Below are 20717 nucleotides of genomic sequence, written 5' to 3'. Positions count from 1 at the left end.
ACCAATCAAACCCAAATGTCTCCAAGTGAATTGCACAGAGACCTGGGTGACCAAATGGATATCGAGATACAAATGTCATCTAAAGTATGTCATAGCATGCACTGGAAAGGGAAGTCAAGCAGAAATGGTTCACAGGCTGCAGTGGCTTGACGGCAATAATGTTCAAGTAAAAGGAAAAAGTCTGCCAGTGGATTATGTATAATGTGACTGTTGGTAACGTTGCTCCATTTCTGGTCACTTCTAGCGGAAAGCCTGAGAGCAACAGTAACTCCATCAGATCCAGTACTCACACTCATTGAGTTACCCATACATTATTCATTCAGTGTCATCCCATACCGCGCAAGTGGCACTTAATCCACCATGAGATAGCAGGGTATGTATTCACAAAGAAAAACAAAACCAGTTTATTTATTGTTACACAATGCATGTTCAGTGAAACAACTTAATCATAATTATGCCTGACACATATTAGTATGAGTGGGGACTTCTCCAGTACATATAAACCTCCATGGTTTCAGCTGGAGAAACAGTTCTAAAACCCAGAGTCACCCTGGTGGTAGCAAAATAACAGCTTATTATGGGTATATCTTACTTACACTGGCAGTGTCCAGTTGAGATGCATCTTCATCTCCGCTCGCATGCTCGTTCTCCACGCGCTCTGTGCCCATGACACAGGCATCCCCTCAATTCTGTATCATCTGATTCCTCAGTTCAGGTGGTTAGGAGCCATTCTGTTTCCCTCAGATCAAAAACTGGCGTATGAAAACAGCAGCAGACACAGAAAGAGGCACTGGTGTACAGCCATGCAGGACACTGTGCCCAAGGTGCATCCCATCCCAGCCGACAGGTGCGTGAAACCAGATCCTTCAGCACAGGCAAGCTGCGGGGAACCGGGGACCTTGCTGATGGCAACCTCCTTCAGTCCTGTGGCTAAGGTTTCATTCATTAACTTCTATCTCCCTCATTCATCGAATTCAAATGAACTAATATTCAACATGGCACAAAAGAAGCCTATCTGCTCAGCAACAGCAAGAAAGAAACGACTGTTTCTAGCAGCATTTTCAACAAATACTTGAAATGAATACTTTCAAAGGACACCATTCTCATTTGGTACTTTTGTACAAGAGTTTTATTTACAGTGTTAACAGGGTGGGTGAGTGTGTCAGCGGACTTGTCCTCTGGCCACTTTGTGCTCAGAGCTGACAGACTTGCAGTATAACTCAAAAAAAGGGTCCAGCCTTTGAGAAATCAAGTAAAACCATGTAAGTACGTCAACTTAAAAGCAGACTATACATCGTTGTCATAATTAACATAAAAAAATCTTTCAGCTGGAATTTATAAGACACAGAGGAGGGGGGGGTCTTGAACTATTGTAAGCAGCATCTTTAACACACCAACAAATAGGAGGGAGTCAGTATTTTAACACTTTTGGGATGCCCCTCCCAAATTGTAGGCACTGCACTTCAACATCCAACAAAAACATATACATCAAGAGACATACATGAGGCACAAAAAACAAAACACAGACAGTACATTCACAGGTAGGTTCTCGAAAGGAAAAAAAAAAAGAAGAAAAAATAAAGTGTTCTTTGAGTCTTCAGGACGGTTTGCTTGTGATCTAAACATTCAAAGAGAGAAAGAGGAGCCTTCATTTCCTGAAAAAGGTGTTGCGGGTGATGGCGTACCACAGGTGGGACGGCTTTCGTTTGGGGGGCTCGGCCAATGAGAACACCTGCTGCTGAGGCACACTGGTTGGAACAGTAACATGACGCTGGTGAAGGGGGTGAAGGTTTTGGTGGTGGGGTGGGACAGAACCAGAGTAACCAATGGCTAAAAGGAAGAGAGGCAAAAAAAAACTGTGTGAGGAGGCAAATTAAAATTATTATAGACTATAAAATGAATTAATTGCATGAAGAAGTAAATTTTCTTTACTTTTGATCTTCCCTTGTTTGGCTTTTCTGGCATTAAAAATGGCCTGTTTTCTTTGCTCATCACTGATCTCGATTCCTGCCATGAGGGAAGAGACACAAACACACTCTTTCAGTTCAAAATAGTTCCTACTATAGCCTTTTTTCAACAGCAATCCCTCTACCCCTTTTATTTGATTTCACTTGAGGTCACAGGTCACGATTGAAAGCAACCCAGACAGTATTACTCACCCATCTCTTGATCCTCCTGGACCCTGCGTCTCTCCCTGGCAAACGCCTGTAACCACCTCTGTTTGTCTTGGGCCTTCCTGCAGCAGAGTACACACACACTCTCCAGAGTGGAGGTGTGGCGCAGGCGCAGAGCGTTCCTCAGGGTCAGGCCCAGATCTGGGTCCCGCCCATCAGGCAGCTCCACCACCTCGGTCTGGTCCATATCCAGCCGTCCACGGTAGTGGAGCAGATCTCTGCGCAGGACATCTTTTTTGCAGAAGACCAACTGGTGGTCAAACAGGAAGAAGCTGCGCTGCTGAGTCTTGCCCTGCCGGACGATCCGGGTCAGTTCACCAGAGTGGATCAGCTCAGAGCTGCGTTCCAGCACATCAGCTCCCTGCAGCAATACACACAGTACACATGCACAGTCAAAGATTTATATAATTCAATCTTCATTACCTAAAGCTGTAAAAATATACAGGACTACTTGTAATGTGAAGTAACCAGTGTTAAAATTTTTGAGGAATACTCAACGCTCATCATCACCTCCCAGTGGAGAATGGCGACCTGCCAGTGAGCGATGGTGTCGACACTCTCTAGCCTTCTCTTCCTCTCATTAATCAGACTGGCCACATTCTTCATAGCCTCGTATGCATTGCTCACTCCATTGTAGTCGCTGCAATAAGTGAGAAACGGAATGAGTGTGTATAAGGATTCATGGTAAATACTGTACAGAGGAGCTTGAAAGTGTGTATGCAGGCTGGGGTGCAGTGAGGGTGCTGCTCAATGTGTGCGTGCAACAAAGAATGTAAACAGTGAAATAAAGGGGCTGAAAATATACAAGTAGCGCAGATAGCGTATAAGGGATTTGTCGAGGACTACCTGTGGTCCTTGGGTGTGTACTTGAGCAGTTCTCCCAGCTGCAGGGGGTATTTACAGATCTTCTGGACGGGTGTGAGCAGGAAGCCAGCAATGGAAATGTCAATCATCTGCTGGAGGAGCCGGCAGGCCTCAAAGAAATGCTTATATCGCCCCAGCTTCATCAGGCGATGCAGCTCAGTGCAGGCTGCTGGGTGGGTGTTACAGTAGTCTGAGTAGATGGAGAAGCCCTCCCCCTTAGGAAAAAAAACAAGAGAGAGAGATATTAAATGGAAATTATATGCTATTAAATGAGTGATTATCTGGGGAGCAAATGAGTGGGAGAGAGTGACTGAGACCAAGTAAGCGGGCGAGTGTGAGATTGTGACTGTGAGTAAGATTGTGTTTGGCTACTTGTGCGGGCCTGTTACCTGCAAGAGAAAGCAAGAACCGATTTCGCTGAGATGTGGCTGGTCTTTGTTGTACTTCTTCTCCAGGTCTCGGAGAAACTGCCTCTGGAACCTGTAGATATCTTCTATGTTGCTGAAGATGGTCTTCAATTGCAACTCAGTGAACATGCCTGGGTGTTTACGGCACTGGCGGATGTAACCCTAGGAGAAACACAAAACCAGTATATTAGTACTGACATGGATGATGGAAACAGTTCAAATGCTGGCCAACAGGAGGTGCCTGAGGGTTGAGTCGAGCATTCTAGGATAAGATGCCTTCAAGACCGCTGACCTAAATTGAGTTTTTGATCATTTCTAAAACTACAAATGTAACGTGGGAGTAACGTAATGTGGGAGTGTGTGAGTGAGTAGAGGTGTGACTGTTATAGATCAAACAAAGCAGAAAGATGAGAGAAAAGCAGCACTAGAGTTTGATTTACATGGGCTGCAGGAGTTCTACGCAGTAACAGCTGTAGTCCAGTTCAGCCCCTACCTCACAGATGTCTTTGAGGTGCTTGATGTAGATGCGTTCAGTATTCATGATCTCTTGGACCACGTTGGTTCTCATCTGCTCTCTGTGCTGGGAGCTGTGTGTGTCTCTGGGGGCTGGATCTTCCTGGTCCGCTACACTCTCCACACTCTCCCCACTCGAGTCCTCCTGGTTCACACGCACCTGTAACATGCACCGCATACACAATGGCAGCTCCTGAGTTGCATTCAAATAGACATGAGCACACACAAGTCTATTTGCTAAATGCTAACTTCTAGTCAGGTTTGGTTTCCCAAAACAGTATTTATTTTTGATTAAGTTTAAAAAGCAAGACTGAAACTATGTGGTTCCTATTTTTGAGATGAAACTAAACTGCAAAATAATACAATTATTGGCTATAGGAGACATGAAAATGGTTTCAAAAGGGAGGCAAATAACCAATTAAACTATGAAAGCCCCAGATCTACTTCACATCACTATGGTAACAACACCATGTGCAAGTTTAACCAGTGCCTGTTCGTCAACATTGATGCAGTGACAAGCAATTACACAGCAGACGCCCATCTGCCAATCAAATAACCTCACCATGGTTACCACAGCCTGCCTAATTAAGACTCAACTGTCAATCAGCACTGGTAACCACAGAAACCAGTTAAACCTCTGAAGTCCAAACCCCTCCACACAGTAGTAAGAGGGCTAGCAGGCCTTGTTTGGAGCAAAGCCAGTTTGCAGGCCTTTCTGTGGCGTTGGAGAGCAAACATGCATTAGACACACAGGTCAGGTTGTCTACTTACCCTAACAAAGCTGGAGGGGAACCAGGCTTCTCTGTCAGCCCCTCTGCCCCACCACCAGTCTGTATGAGAGGCGTCCAGGACGCGGATCACATCCCCAGCCTTGAAGGCCAGCTCCTGCTCCTCCATAGTCACATGGTCCCAGAGGGCCTCAGCATACACCGTGTGGCCAGAGCTTATCCACTGATCAACACATACACACACACACAGACACACACATACACACACACAGATAAGATAAAGATACAATTACATGCAAGGCAAGCCCATGTCTAACACACAAGATTATGTCTAGACTTTTTGGACACTATAGAGGTTGTTCGTTCTGCTGAGCTGTGGCCAAAGCTGTGCTGAGTTGTTGCCAAATAACTTGAGAACACACACGAAAACAAATTCTCGTGGCTGTTCACATGAGACACATGCGCAGGGTTACAGTTAGGACAAATGTTGCATCCTCATGGATAAAACGTACTGCAGCGTGACAGTGAAAATTCTCCTGTGCAGACTCACCTCGTTGAGCACAGAGAGCTCCACCCCTGGCTGCAGATAGGGAGTGACTTCACTGAGCTCATCAAAGCTGCCCTCCTCCTCACTTACGCTGTCATCAAGTGTTGCCGAGCACTCAGACACTCCATCTGCAACAGTAAAAAGAGGTAATAGAGTGTATGAGGCTAAAAAAATCACTTTCTAACAAGATACAAAAAAAACATTTACAAAAAAAGTCAAACGAGTCACAGACACAGCATATACACACCTATTTATACACCAGCGTTTTCCTCCAACACACACATTAACATGTCCAGACTCACTATCTCACAAACTCAAACTTGTGAACTCTTGTTTGTCTCCCCTCGCTCTCTTCCATACAAATGTGACCCTGGTTCTCACCGCTGAGCACTCTGTGGAGCTTGCGTCGCCCGAGGCGGTCCAGTCCGATGGGGGTGCTCTGGGAGAGCGTGGAGGGGCGGAACCTGGCAGACACTCCTCTGTAGGGGGGCACCTGGTGGGACGGGATGGGTGGGCGTGACAGGGGCTGCAGGGTAGGACAGAAAACATCCTTGGATTTAGGAAAACCTAATTTCTCCAGCATTCGTCACTTGCTTGTTGACTCACTGTCACATAAAAAATCATATTTAGCCAAGGCCTGCACCTAGATGATCAATTTTCTTTCTGTACTGTATAAATTAGCACTGTTAGGGCTGGCATCCACTGGTGGCATATTTTTCTACCTGTGCTCTTTTTCTCTTGTTAACAATGTAAAGGACATATTTTTGAGCACATCATAAAATGCAGGGAGGTGTTAATGGGCTACATAAATAACCTGTTAACCGGTTTCCTGCACACTTATAATCAGGAAAGTTATTTGGATTATTATTTCTTCAAAAGGCAACTAACAGCCAAGCTTACGGCCGAAATACATGGGACACAGACGCGGCGCGACACGTCTGCCGTAGAATGCCCGCAACAGAGCGCGTCCATTATAATCAACTGAAGCTGCTACACGGACCACGGAAGCCGCGCGCACCCGCGCGGGCATCGCGCGGCTCATCTCTATTTTTGCGCGTCTGGTCTATTTTTTCCCCTTTACGCGCGGCTACGCGGCCCTCAAACAGGTAAAAACTCCATAGAACTGTGTAAAAAACGAGTACAATCTGTTTAAAAATGATTAAAATAAATACCTCATTGTACCAGAGGCAATTTGACGCAGCAGAGCAACCTTGTGGGTCTTTTTACATTGCACATTAAAATAAATCAATCAAATCAATGTGTATCCATGATCCTGTAGTTAAAACGATCTAGTTAATTAATTCAGTACCAGTTAATATCGCCTACACTTCCAAACCCTGCATAACCAACTGCATTATCACTTGACAGAACCCAAAAAACAGTGAATCCAATCATCTATGTGGCAGCAACCACACGCTACAAAGACGGAGTCTGTGTAGCAGGTAAAAAAACCCCGCTCCGCCCCGCCTACGTGACGCGTCGTGTCCGTGTCCCATGTATTTCGGCCGTTAGTTAAACACCTGACTGCTTGAAAAAAACATACAAACAAAATTCCAGTTTATATAGATGGAAAGTCCTATAAACCCATACCACCTCCAGTGGATTTATATTCTTACTGGAAAAGTACAGAATTGTCATATATCCAGAGTTAAGAATCAAATCACCAAAATGAGTGTTTCCCAAGTTAGAGTTTGGTCTTACAGAGGGAAGGCGGTCCTCCTTCTCCTCAGCATCGGGAGGGAACAGGTCCACAACTCCTATCATTGAGATAGGCCGCTGCCTCCTGCTCTGAATGTCCCCGTTCATGCTGCAGTTCTCGGGGCTGTCTCCGTTCTCACATCTGCCTTTGCTACTGTAGTCTTTATGCGACGTTCCATTTGTAGTCCTTTCCTCAGGATGCAGTTCTGCTTCTTCATCGGGGATGGAGTACTTCCTGGAAACAAGCTGCCCATAGTCAGAGATTGGCCTAGGTCTCGCTCGTCCCGGCCTTCGCCTGGGGTTGACAGAGGATGTTTCTGTGGAAGCTGTGGCTGCATCTGAGGGTGATGTGGGTGACTCTGACAGGCATTTTGGTGAGGGAGGATTGGTGCTGCTGGCTGTTGGAGACTCTTCCTCTGCTTGCAGAAGTGCCTCTCGCCCCTGTTGATCCGACGTAGCCTAGGGGTCAAAGGGAAAGGTTAAAGTTCACAAGTCAATGAGGGCAATGATATTGACTTTCCCTGTTCAATGTTCGAAGTTTGTACACAGGCTGTAGAACAGACTGTCTGCTGGGAAGAACATCTGTTAATCAGAAACAGAACAAAATGTTTAGTCGACATGTCATAAAAGTACCACGTAGGTACAATTGTCTTGTTTGGAGCAGATTTGAAGGCAGAACCACAAGAACAAGTGCAAAGCCATTTCAATAAAGTTTCATCTGAATAAAGTTTTGTACTGTATAAATCTCATCAGAAACCTGGCATGATTATCTTGTGAAAGTATTCTCACAGTGATTGGCCCCACATATTGAACACAACCGCTAGGCTTATCAAGTTCAAACAAGAACAGCAGCAGAAATTGCACAAATATTCCTATCATACTCTATGTATGTATGCAAGTATTGTATGCTCAATGGTCAAATATTGGCTAATGGTTACTCATCTGGAAATGTGCTGTTCTATGTTGGTTAGTCAGCCAGTGATATCAAACCTCACCTCCTGGTTTTCTTGGTCTGGGTCCGGTCTCCTGCATATACACTGGAAAGGCACACAGTGGGCTAGCACCATTGTGAAACACACAAACGCAGACACAGGCCTGTGTCCCCAAGGCCAAGAACCTAGATTTGTTTGAGTCCAGTAAATGCCTCCTGCTTCTTGGTTTTTAGTGTGAACAAATCTGCTTTCTCCCATCCATCTTGATCCAATCCAATCCAATTATCGCTAGTCTTTGATCAAAACATATTTCACTATAACGGTGTGTTTATGCTCCTGTCTACCTGGTGGTGTTGCTAGCTGTCCTGGGCCCAGTGTGCATGGTGCTGGACTTTGATCTAGCGGGCTGCAGCCAGAGGGAGGGAAGCCAGAAGGAAGGGGGAGAGAGAGAGAGGGGACGTACTTAGTCATAGCTGCCTACCCACCCGCAGCCACAGGACTATGGAGCTGTTTTGCGCAAGGCCCACTAATCATAAACAAAGCCTAATCATTAACTCTGAGTCTGCTCCTTCAGTGTGCCTGGTAGCACAGCACAGCTGGCTTCAGCATGTGACCCTGCTAGAGCAGAAGTCAGTATATCACAAAGTGCGGGCAAACAACAGACAGGTCTTGGAAGGGGTGAATAATTGTAAGGGTGGTGGAATTTGATGGACAGCAAGGAGGAGAACCAATGAGACTAATAAGACATAATTTATGTGGCACCGGTAGGGACTTTGGACCACATAGAGCTCATTTTTTAGCATAAGAGCATGGCACTGATCAAGTAGCACGTCTGCATGAAAACTTATCTCAGTAAGTTGGAATCATGCCAGATTCAAAGATCACTTCATAAAATCACTATGAGGAGTGATGTGTTCCATTTCCCAAGACAAGGGTCAATGCCATTAATGATCCTTCTGCTCTACATGATAAGGATAAGATTTGATCGCTCCTTTGTCTTTCAGTGTACTCTTCCCCTTTGAAACATCACACAAACCCTGTAACCTAATGATTTCCAATCCCTCGCTTCTATTCTTTTGTGTTCACTGATAAAAAGGCGCTACTCGTGTGTGATAGCCTGAAACAGTTTGCAGCTTTGTTTTCTTTCAGCTGCAGTGCATTTCATCCATCATTGAGCTGTGAAAAAGCCCTGCAATCAAACAGACCAGCTGCATAAAGATGACTTCCTCATTTGATGTGATCATTACTTTGTCACATGCGTCCTGCAGTGTAATGTACCGGAATGTCAGCATCTGCTGTTGTCAATAGGCAGAGAGGAAAAGGTGGAGCAAATACTGGCTGCACACTGGACAGTTACTGTACATGTGCCAGGAGAATGGAATTATTTAAATTCAGGGTGCTGTCATCTTTATACACCTGACTGCAATTACTCCCTTACCTCATTTGGTGGTGACTTGACCTTGGTCTGTTCTTGGCTTCCTGAAGGCTCCCTTTGGCTGAGTGGAGGTGAATCCCATTCTGCTTTCTGGGTGTAACCACTCGTTGTGGTTACATCTAGTGATTCACAATCAGAAGAGATACCAGGTGAAGTCTGTTCCGTCCGCTCTGAGGGCTCCAGAGAGACTGGGCTGATAAGGGCCTGGTGTTGGACTGGGTTGGCTTCAGATTCAGGCTGTGGATGGACCATGGGGGTGTGTTCAATGGGTGCCTCTGTTCTCTCTGTCCCCTCTCCCATGACTCGGGCTCTGGTGGGCGAGGGCCGGCGCTGCCGCTCACCGGCTGGCAGACAAGGCACGCGGCGGGAGTAATCGTCATGGAGACGGCTCAGGGGTGACAGAGGAGAGGTAGGGGAAGGGCTGGGGGAGGGACTGTTTCTGCGTCGGACAGTCAGGTCAGTCATGCTGCCTACTAGCTTCAGCATGTGGCCCTTGGCCTTCAGGGGGCTCTTCCAGCGACTGACGCTGCGCCCCCGAAGGTCCACTGATGAGGCGCTGGCTGTCCTTTGGATGCTTGGTGTCCCGTTCGACCTGCTAGTCCTTGGGGAGTCTGGGTGGGGTGAAGGAGGACTGGGAGATGGGGCTTTGCGTCTGAAAGGGGACTTGAACAGGTGTAAGTTCTCTGCACTTTTGCTCAGTCTGCTCAGCACCTTCACATTTGCGTTCACATTCATGTCCTCTGTATGGACGTTGACCTTGGACCCCAGAACTGGTTTCTGACTGTCCACAGCTTCATCTGTGCTACTTCCTCCAAGTCTCCTCTGCCCTGTGTCAAGTAAAGAGATGCGTCCTGCTCCATATGCTCTCCTGATACTCCTTGAGAACCGCGTATTCCTCTGGAGACCATCTCCTTCATCATCTTCCTCATCCTCATAGTCCTCATAATCTGAGCCATATTGGCTCATTGTGGCCAACTTTTGGCCAATAAAAACGCCATTAGATACATTGTATCCTTCTGAAAACTCCAAATGGTTGGTTGCATCACCTGGGCCAAGGCCCACATTGGTCATGAGCATGCCATTAGCTGTTTCCTGACTGGGTGAAGAGGCACACTCTGCATCATGACCGGTTGCCCCTCTACTCTGGATACCCTGGAGCACAGAGGAGCGGAGCTTTTTGAAGGAGTCCATGACACCTAGTCCTGAGAGACCTGGCCAGGCCTGGGGGCCGCTGGTACTGTGGGTGCCTTGGACTGAAGGGGCCCCATCAGTGGTTGGACTGTGCCCAGGGACAAGACCCTTCCTCGAGTTAGAAAAGAGCCTCATAATCCTTGAGGAGTAGGGCTTTCCCTCTGGTTGACCTATAACAGGACTGGACCAGGCAGAGGAGTTGATGCCATTCAACCTGTTCTCGTCAGAGTGATGACTTGAGGTCACTGGCTGGGCAACACACCCAGACAGCAGGCATGGGACTGCACTCCTCTCAGCAGGACTCTGGAATGGGTATATATCACTAAGGGGTCGGCTCCGGATCAGGGACCGAGGGTCAGCTTTGGAGCCTTGGAGGCAAGGGAGGGAGTCTTCACTTGTGGACAAGACTCTGTCCTTTGGGTCCACCTGCAAAAACAACATAGATTAATTTAGCAATTTATGCAAAGTGAATTATAGAAGACTTACAGTAAGTAGGCTACGCTGTCGTATATGGAGGCCAGGGGAATAGATTAATCCAGAGCATACCATGGCCAATGTAACCCAAGCGCTTGAGCAAAGCATCTTTTGACTATACATTATGGTGCCTTAAGCCAATAGTGTAGTCTCTACAGTAGATTCAACACTTAAACTCACATTATCCAAAAACATTTAGTTCAAATGTTCCTATTCATAGGTTGTTATAAAGAAAATAAATGTGCTAAGCAGATGAAAGACAGGTCAGAAAGACAGACAACAAAATAAGGATAGATTTGTTCTGAAAGTTAACTGAGTGAAACCTTAAGAGACTGTTACAGTAATGCTGTAGCATATTTGTTCAAGACAGGCCATGTGTGAAAGTGTGGAAAAGTGAATTGATGAGAATCGCTCTTGAGCATGGCATTGATATGAAGAGTATGTATGTTTACACGACATGAGAGGAGCATGAAAATGAGCTGTGTTGTGTGTTTACAGTACTTTCCAATGAAAGTCTCCTCTGTGTTTGTGTATGAGAGAGAAGGTGCAACACAGAGAAGACAGCGAGAAGAGAGAGAGACTGAAGAAGAGTATCCCTCAGTATGCGTGGGAGCCAGGGGAGTAAGCCATCTTTCACTGAGAATACTACGTGCATTTCTCCTTGGTGCTGTATTTCGATGTCAAAGGAGAGTTGAGGCCCAGGTTGGGGTGGTGTGCTTAGTTGAGCTTTATGTGTGTGTGTGTGTGTGTGTGTGTGTGTGTAAAGCAGGGCAGTGCTAATGCAGCTGAGCCTTTGATGAGGGGCTTTGTGAGCATGACTAAGCAATGAGACTTGCTAATCCATTGTGATTAATGCAATAAATTGCCCAGTTTTCTCCAGATTACGTCGATGGTGAGGTGAGGTGAGGGGGAGGGTTGTGTGGTCCCAACTTCTATCTCAACTCCGACTTCCAGGGAAGCAGCACTGCTCAACTCCCTCTTACTGGTTGCAAAAGCCAGATGTTAGCGGGTTTTTTGACCAGTGTGAAAGGGGCTTTATTGTCTGTATGGTTCCTACATGTTTTCAATTTCAAATTTTCACACTTCCTCCAGATCTCTTTCTTGATTGGATTTAATAAATTTGGGCTGTGTAGTGACTGTGCAATGACTAAATTAGGGTCATGATCACTCTATAGCTGAAAACTTTTCTTCACCACATAAATATCATAACATGAAATAACAGTAGGCCAACAACTACATAAAATGTATAATTACGGTGTGTACATGAACAACAATATTTTCCATACATGTCCAGAGTTATTGGTCCTTTCAAGAAAATTATCCAAACATTTTCCACACTTTTCCAGACCTACCATGAATCTTCTATAAAACTATAAAACAGGACCGACTTTTGCTGCATGTTAAGGAGAAGTAAGCATACAAATAATTTAGCTAGTAGGCTAGTTTTTTTTTTAGAGCCAGCATGGTCCACAGATCATGACCCTAACCTTCTGTCTCTGTCACACGAAGCAGCTTCACGAAAAGGAGGCAATTTTTGACAGTTGTAGCACTGTTTTCACTGATTGTTGTGTGTGTGTGTGTGTGTGTGTGTATGTGTTTGTGTGTGTGTGTGTGGAGGAGGGTGGGGGTGCTGGAACGTTCCCATCCTCATGCACATTCTCCTGCAGCAGATGGGCTTGCTCAGTCAAACTCTCTGTGGAGTATGCTGTCATTTCAACCAGCTCACTCCATCCCACTGAACACTTATGTAAACACAGAGCCACCGCTGCCAAGCACCACTGCTGACAGACAGTAAACACCCCTCGTGAACAATGTGCCGCTTTCAAAACTATGCTGAATTGTTTTCTTGTCCTTTCCTCCTCGGCCACTGAGAAATCACGGTGAACAGTAACTGGAAAAATACACCGGATCAATTATTCCACGTTTTCTCGAAGCAGAAAGATAGGAGATAAGGAAAGAATTTCTACAGCTTGGGTGCCTTGCTTTTGTTATGAAAACTCACATCATCCTATCAGCCGTTCTACCAACTGTGCTTTCCCTCAACACCTCTATGCCTTCTCTCCTCACTTGGCGCCAACTGTCACAGGCCAGTTGGCATCTACTAATACTTGGCAGTGCTGCTAGCCAGGAGGAGACAGATTACACAGGTGGGGTATACAAATTCACAAGAAGGCAAGACATGACTTCAAACATCAACAACTTAACCAATGATGCTTTATCTACCCTTAACTTTCCTTTGTATTATTTCCCCATAACTCTTAACTCTGCCCTTCCAGCATTATGATTTTTATTGATATTTTATTTTTTCAGTCAAGCATAAATGCAGCATAAGTCAATGGCAATGGTAGCCTTGATGTGCATGGTATACACATTCCCTCACTTGTAAAATGATCTGTTTATTAGGGCTCCACAATAAATAATGATTACAAAAAAATCTAAATTGCAATACTGACTACTGCAGTTTTCATGACTTCTGCAGTTTCCATATCACCAGATGCTGCCATATCTTTTTCTTAGAGTGAAAGTGAGTGAGTGTTTTGCATTGCTTTCTATAGAAGGTATTCCTGTACTATCCACAATCCATGCATAGTACAGGAACACCTTGTACAGAAAGACATGAATGCAAATGAAGCTGCATTTCTGAGAAAATAATTGTATTAAAGCTCACTAAATCTTAAGCCCTAGCAATGTTTTGGACGTTTTATAAGGACTGAAAAATAAATGATGTAGAAAAAGTGTCCACTGTGTCCACTATGTCCACTTCTATAGTACATTGCAATATACTCATAATACAAAATTTCTCATATGTCAATTTCATGCCCTATTGTCTGTGAATGAAGATCACTTTTACTATGTTGTTACAGCACTGAGCTTTCCTATATCATCCCTGCTCTATCATTTACACCGCGGACCGGGATCACTGTTGTGGCTTCCTCCTGCTAAGCTTTGGATGGGAGCGGCGCTCTGGGGCCCTGGTCCAGAGTTAATTAAGGGCTCAGGGAGGAGCCCCCCCACACAGCAGCCAGCTGGAGCCAGCCTCAGATTAGACTCAGAGACGAGGATGGACACGCATGATACACAAACATGTATACAACAGGCAAAAACATGCACTCCACAAACACACATCTCACATGCGCAGTCAGGACATTCTTTCCCACCGTGCACGACACATGTGCGTGTGCACGCACATACACAGAGCAGGGAGGAAGGCATTCAAAGTCATTGACTCCCTTCTCGTTTGGCTAGAAAAGCCAGGCTCTTATGCAAGAGGTCATAAATGCATAATGATTAGTGAATTCCCGCCCACAGTTCACCTCTGCGGAGGTATGTCCCGCCCAAGGCTAGGATAAAACTAATTAGGCCAAAATGAACTGAGCATTAAATGAAAAAGACTGCCAGACAGGGAGTATCAAGGTAAAGTAAGCTTTGTAGTCATTTTCCATTTTCTGGCTTAGCTCTGAGACAGACACAATCATCCTGGAGCACTACCGCCATTCCTTCGTAAGCTGTCACTTCACTGGTTGTCTATTTGCCTTGATGACTGAAAGCTGCAAAGAAGGCTGTCCTGAAAAAAGCACCACAATGTTCTACAGGTGTGACTGGTTGATTGGAGTAGTGGCAATCAGTTTGTGTAACTAGGGTGCTGCAAAATAGTAGTTGAATACATGTTAAGTGCTTGAAAAAAAAAAAAAGAAATGCTTGATTTATTTTGGATGGGTCCACTTCTGAGGCAAGATTAAAATAACACCTGGCAATATTCAGTACTGAATATCTGAATCCATACTGAAATCTTTTTGCCCAGTTTTTTGTTAGCTCACCTTGGTGCAGCCTTGCCCTGGGCCCAGACTGAGGCCAAGCGTTTGGAATGAGATGCTGAAGGAGACTTGCATGTCCAAGGCCAAGAGCAAGCCCACTCAAGTGTGTGAAGGGACAGCGTGTGGGAGTGTGTGTGTGTAGTCTACTCCTCTTCCATCCCAGTATTAATCTCATTAACGAAGCTTTACCACTCTGTGTTCAGGACTGGTTTCACCCACATTTTATAGGCTAATCAGGGGGACAACTAGGCTATTCAGCACTGACTGAGAGAGTGACACTCATATGCTTCTAAGCGACTCTACATTATTTGACTGCAGGAGGTAACTTGGCCCATGTGCACTCTATAGTTTGGGAGTGGTAATGGATGACAGATGAGATAATATGGGCTAAATTCTGCCAATAGTGTCCATAATAAATGTATTATCTCTTCTGGGGTCAATTTAAAACCACATACAAATATCATTTTAACTGTATACTAATGCTACACAGATCAGCCTAGTCCATTGGCTAGTGCACCAAAGTGGCCACAAGTCTGGTAAAGGACAGATTCACTGACACTAGTATCCAACAAACATGCTTTATCCTTTACGGTCCCGGGTTGCAAACTATCTGAAATGATTTTTGAAATAGGCAACATGTGTCTAGTAGAGGTGAACTCATTAACAAGGTGTAGGCTACTACTTGAGGCTCCTGGTTGAAATCTCATATTTGTCTGTGGCCTAGTTCCTCATTTTTTGATCCAGTGGAAAAAGGCAGCATTGGAGAAGCCACGCCCCTTTCTATAGAGCGTGGGAAGTACAGATACAGGCCCAACCAGGGAGTGTCACCACTCTTACACAGGTAGCTACTCACTCACCTGATCTGCTGTGGATTGTCATAGAGACAGTCAACCAGAAATCTAACACCACACAGTGTACAGAGCTTAGAGAGGACAAAACACTACTGAGCCTCGTTGTCAACAGTCAACAGTAAAACCTGACAGCACCACAACAATGACCAAAAGGCTATTTTATCAGCATTAAAGAAACCATGAAACAGAAAGGTTTTAAAGAGTTCAAAACCACCAATCTGATATAGGTCTAACTGTCTATTTCTGACAGAATCAGAAACAAAAGTCTTCCCACAAGGAGTAAAACATGATGTGCACACATGGTACAGTTTACAATTTTGTGGAATGAGTGTGAAAATAGATTATGCTCCAATTCTAAAAGTACTTTTAACACATTTTTGCACTGTAGAAAATTGACCATGAACGCATTGTTTCACTGGTGTAAAGGCCCTTTTGTAAGTTTGGTGGAGTTAGTCAACACTGTGTCATTGGACTGAGATCGGCGGGTTGGAGCTAGGAAGAAAATGAGCTTGTTTCCTGGGATAAGGTACAACAGGAAGGAGACTTTGTAAGTAGAATAAGTTCATAAGCTACGGAAACATAAGGCTCTACTTAATTTCCAGTATGATTGAAAACAATTACAACTGTGCCTGAAAGAGAAAGTAGCCTATTGTATAATTTTCTTCTAAAATGTGAGTAACTTGCTGATGGAGATCTACTGTATCATTTAATTTTGACAGCACTCTTTAGAGCAGAGGACTCTGACCTGTTGGATGAGTCTTAAAATTATAATGATGGCAACACCAGGGCAATCTGTTCACCTCTAGTGTAAAGGTCCGCTAGGGCAGCCATTAAAACAAGTTAATGCAGTGGGAATAAACTGCATGGATGACTGCAGAATGATACAAATTGGGTAGCTATTACTGCCTGCTCAGAGAGAAGTACATTTTGAAAACAAGGAGCTATAAAAGGGGATTACACTGTGTAGTTTCCTAAGCTCGCAAAGAACCCGGGAGGCCAAACTGCTTATTTATTTGTGCATTAATTAACTTGCTTTGGCCATAAAGCTCTTTGTAGCTGGTGCAGCCCTCAACCCCCTCCCTCCTTCACCAACTCCCTGCACAGCCTGGCATCTCCCACATCACTATAACAACCAGGGCTGTAATGCACTACAATAACCCCCTCCGGTCCCGTTTCAACCGAGAAAATCATTACAAGAGTAATGTGAAACGGCACAAATACATGAAAGAATATCCCAAAACTGACGACTTGTTTATATTAAGTATGTATGACAACTTATACTTGCTGTAAACATTCATTATTTTTTAATTTATTGGTAACGTCAACAGTTAAAACTTTTGCTCACCCTCCTCATAGTCGATGTTGTCCTTCTGACTTTTCTTCACATCAAGAGAGCAGCTGTTTTTGTTGTCTGGCCATAGTGAAGGAGACGCTCTTCAAAAAGGCTGGGTTTCTCGGAAGTCCAAAGGTCTCCTATCTCGCAATCGATGAGCACTTGTAAAAACATGTCGGATGCAAGCAGGTTGGCTGCTTCTGTGCCAACTAGTTACCCCGCAACATATTGAGACAAATGGCTGGCTAACTTCTAAACACAAGGCTAGCCACTTAAGCTAGCTCACGGGTTCTCTAATAAAGTTCTACCAAATTGCCTAAACTGAACGGTTGTTAATTTCAGTTTCACCGACTGGAAAAACTATTTTGGTAGCCACATAAATACACAGAATAAATAGTGGATCGTACAATTTCTTCCGAAGTTGTTCAAACAAAGCTTAGAAGTCCGTTGATGCTCAAGTAAAAGAGGTCTTTCTTGGCAGATAGAGCTGGCGAGCATCATCAATGCACTTGTTGCAGTGATTGCAGGGGGCGGAGCCTCGGCGGGTTACGAGAAAGGTTACTGGTTGACCGCAACGTGACCATTTCGATGACAGCCAATCATGACTCATTGGATGAGACCGTGACCGTAAAGCCACGCCCACAGTGGAGCGCTTTCCATTGAAGAAAAAAAAAAAGGCACAGTGTTGAGAAGCATACCATTGTCTTCCGTCCTGCGCAGCTTTGGGCCTTTCTCTGAGCTATTATTGTAAAACAAACAAGACTCGACCTTCCAGTTATTGGTGCAGCACTCTCGGCGTGCTTCCTCGTATCATGCCAAGACATCTTATGTGTCGGATATTTCATTTGTGCATGCCCATCCCCAGTTCCAGAGAAGAAAAAAAAGGATGGCTTAGTGAATGTTTTGTATAGACAAACAGGCTAGAAGGAAACACATAGCAGAAGAATATTTTGAATGTAGAAAAGATGACAACATCTGGATTCGATCTGTTTAATATCACACAGTTTTCCATTAACAATAAAAAAATGACAAACAGATAACAGTGATTATATTTAACTACAATTACCTGTTGTTGAAGACCCAGTGAGCAAAATGAATATATAATATCATGGAGTAAACCATGTGAGAGCTGAAATTATAATGCACACACAATGCCATTGAGAGTCTACCAAAGTAAACGTAAAAATGGCAAGCTAATCTCGACTCATCTGTTCTTTAAAGTTATTTTTCTGGGTCTTTGAGATTAATAATTAGAAAGTGCAATCATGCCTCAATTAAGCCCCAAAGATTAAGAACCCAGAGAAAGTTGTGTCATCATCCTCATCAGCAAAGAGCCCATTGAAGAGCTCTCCTCCGGCTACCTGCAGCCACACCTTGTCCCCCACGTCCAGGTGCAGCACAGCGCCCCCTGCTGCCTGGTCCTCACTGCTCTGGTAGTTGTCCATGGTGTGGATGATCCTCGCCCCGTTCTTCACGAGAGCCACCTTCACATTTCTGGAGTACACAGTGATGTGGTAGGTGAAGTAGTAAGCACCCGCTTCGACGCATGTAAATCTTCCTGTCTGTGGATCGTAGTGATTCTGTTGGTTGTAGATGATCTTGTCAAACCGGATCGGTACGTTGACTGCCGGGAGTTTAGTGTTCTCCGTGAGTCCCACAGAGAAAGCACTTTTAGGGATGCCAAATGTGTCCCCCTTCTGGCCCTTTTCCCCTGCCTCTCCTCGAGTCCCTCTCTCCCCACGGTAGCCAATACTGCCTTTGTGGCCTGGAACACCAATTTCCCCCTTGGGTCCTGGCCTACCAGGGGGTCCCAAGGGCCCCTGAATGCCTCTGTCTCCTCGAGGGCCAATTTCCCCCTTCTGACCCTCTGGCCCAAGAGGTCCCACTTCGCCTTTAGGCCCTTTGGGTCCCGGTAGCCCAAGCTCTCCCTTATTTCCTTTCAGGCCTATGGGCCCTTGGACTCCTTGGGGCCCCATTTTCCCAGGTGGTCCTCTCTCTCCATTATCACCCCTTTTTCCTTTGGGGCCTAATGGGCCAACCGCACCTGTAAAGCACAAGCATTATCTTAAAGGTTCCCTCTCTTTTTATGGTTCTTAAAGGCTCCCTCTCTTTTATGGTTAATGCTTACTGTTCAATATATACATATTGCAAAAAGCCAGTCAAAGTAAGACACAAAATGCCAAGAAATTTTGTTAAAGTAAGTGCAAAGAAAGGATATTCAGCTGGTAAATGTAGATGAAAGATCTATATTAGGTCATACCACAGATCCATAACTTTCACTTTTCAGTGGTGCAGTTTATTTTAAAGATACATACCAGCTTCCCCTTTGTCTCCTTTGACGCCATCCTTGCCTGCTGGTCCACTAGCACCAACTTCACCTTTTATTAACAGAATAATTATGATATTTAAAATATTGAAATCGATGTTAAAAAAATACATATTGGAAAAAAGTTGTGTATAGAACCAAACTGTAGAGAGGATCATTTTTCTTGGACTTATTCCGTTTAACTTACCTTGATCACCTTTGTCCCCTCTGAGTCCGTCTCGGCCGTCCCGGCCAGGCATGCCATTGTGCCCAGGGTCCCCAGGTATTCCAGGATGTCCACAGACACAGCCTTTCACTTGGGTTTCCTCCACTGCAACACACCTGACGGCCAATAGGAGGAGCAAGAGAGTGACACTGAGTCTCATCCGCAGCATTGTCCTTGAAGTGCCTGTCTCACAAAACTAAAAGCACTACCATGCAACAGGTTTTAGACTCTAAGAATTGCACGCCAATGCACAGTTGAGTTCATAACCGTATGCCCTGTTCCAGTGTACACACACACACACACACACACACCAATGAATCTACAAGTAACAGACTGAAGTGGGAGAATGCAGGAGAACAAAAGACAACCAAGGCACCAACCAAGGAAAACACTATCTGGACTTTGGACAAAAGTGACATCAGTCCACTCCATTGGTCAGACTCTGTTTTTTGGTTTAGTTATTGAGTCTGCCCCTGTCAGTTCCACATCACCTGTGCCCCTCTAGATGCTTCTCCTGTTCTCTGGGGCTAATAATCAGCTTGGACTCATGTAGCAATGTGAGAATCGGGTATGCGAAAGGCCACAAAGTTTCACGTGTTGCCTTCAGATGAAGTGAAGCAAAACAGGATATTGAACTTATGCAAATGATTCTGCTGTCACTCCACATTCCCATGGATGTATACCCCCTTTTTAATAGACCAATAAAAAAAGAAAGACATTGGGTATGCAAGCCTTAGAATGATATTGGCTGTCATGGTTTCATCCTAACCTTTGATTCACATTTGGAATGTTAGACTCAAAGCACAGCAGTTAAATGGCCTCTGGTTAGCTATTGGAAACTAATAAATTAATGTGATGTTAAATCATGCATGCTTTTCTCATATGAGCCTTTTAAAATGCCAATGGCCAATAACAACTTGACCCCATAAATTGCATCACTGCCATAAACTTTGACCTTTTTATGCTCCAAAGCCCATCCTAACCCTCACCAGAATACCTTGGAGAGATGTTTCTTTTAAGTAACACCCTCTTATCTTCACTGATAGCATCCCTTAGATGTCTAGCACTTACATGGGGTGAGTAAACAGAAAGACTTCTGCACACTTAGATCCATGCAATATCCAGGTTTAGTGTGGACATTCAGTCACTGAACTTAAATAGGATGGGATATTCTTTGGAAATACTGTGCCAAAGGAAATGGAGAATAACAATTCCTAAAGCAAA

General features: G+C 44.8%; 2 protein-coding genes across 2 annotated transcripts; both read right to left on the bottom strand.

Moving 5' to 3' along the window:
• Window positions 1-1116: 1116 nt before the first annotated feature.
• Window positions 1117-17404, bottom strand: spata13 (spermatogenesis associated 13). Its single transcript, XM_071543935.1, has 13 exons — window positions 16975-17404; window positions 9302-10915; window positions 6935-7390; window positions 5615-5759; window positions 5237-5361; window positions 4730-4909; window positions 3939-4118; window positions 3428-3607; window positions 3021-3253; window positions 2685-2814; window positions 2160-2535; window positions 1933-2007; window positions 1117-1830 (listed from the first exon to the last, which is right to left on the bottom strand). Exons 1-13 carry the CDS (start codon window positions 16981-16983, stop codon window positions 1649-1651), a joined length of 3885 nt encoding a protein of 1294 aa, XP_071400036.1. The 5' UTR covers window positions 16984-17404; the 3' UTR covers window positions 1117-1648.
• A 751-nt stretch (window positions 17405-18155) lies between these two features.
• On the bottom strand, window positions 18156-19662 carry c1qtnf9 (C1q and TNF related 9). The gene is made up of 3 exons (XM_071543945.1): window positions 19476-19662; window positions 19278-19340; window positions 18156-19006 (listed from the first exon to the last, which is right to left on the bottom strand). Exons 1-3 carry the CDS (start codon window positions 19660-19662, stop codon window positions 18237-18239), a joined length of 1020 nt encoding a protein of 339 aa, XP_071400046.1. The 3' UTR covers window positions 18156-18236.
• Between the last annotated feature and the right edge of the window lie 1055 nt (window positions 19663-20717).

The sequence above is a fragment of the Centroberyx affinis genome, unplaced genomic scaffold (assembly GCF_046629955.1).
Source record: "Centroberyx affinis isolate AG114_WGS23_722 - 3 ecotype Tasmania unplaced genomic scaffold, CSIRO-AGI_Caff_v1 ptg000243l_1, whole genome shotgun sequence".
Lineage (NCBI taxonomy): Eukaryota > Metazoa > Chordata > Actinopteri > Beryciformes > Berycidae > Centroberyx > Centroberyx affinis.
The sequence above is the reverse complement of the archived record's forward strand: the minus strand, read 5'-3'. Positions and strand labels throughout refer to the sequence as shown.

Coding starts and splice junctions, on each gene's coding strand:
- c1qtnf9 (XM_071543945.1), bottom strand. CDS start 19,662: ATGCTGCGGATGAGACTCAGTGTCACTCTCTTGCTCCTCCTATTGGCC. Junction 19,341..19,475: donor AGGGGACAAAGGTGATCAAG/GTAAGTTAAACG, acceptor TGTTAATAAAAG/GTGAAGTTGGTGCTAGTGGA. Junction 19,007..19,277: donor AGGAGACAAAGGGGAAGCTG/GTATGTATCTTT, acceptor TGTGCTTTACAG/GTGCGGTTGGCCCATTAGGC.
- spata13 (XM_071543935.1), bottom strand. Junction 2,815..3,020: donor TACACACCCAAGGACCACAG/GTAGTCCTCGAC, acceptor CACTTATTGCAG/CGACTACAATGGAGTGAGCA. Junction 1,831..1,932: donor CAAACAAGGGAAGATCAAAA/GTAAAGAAAATT, acceptor TCTTCCTTTTAG/CCATTGGTTACTCTGGTTCT.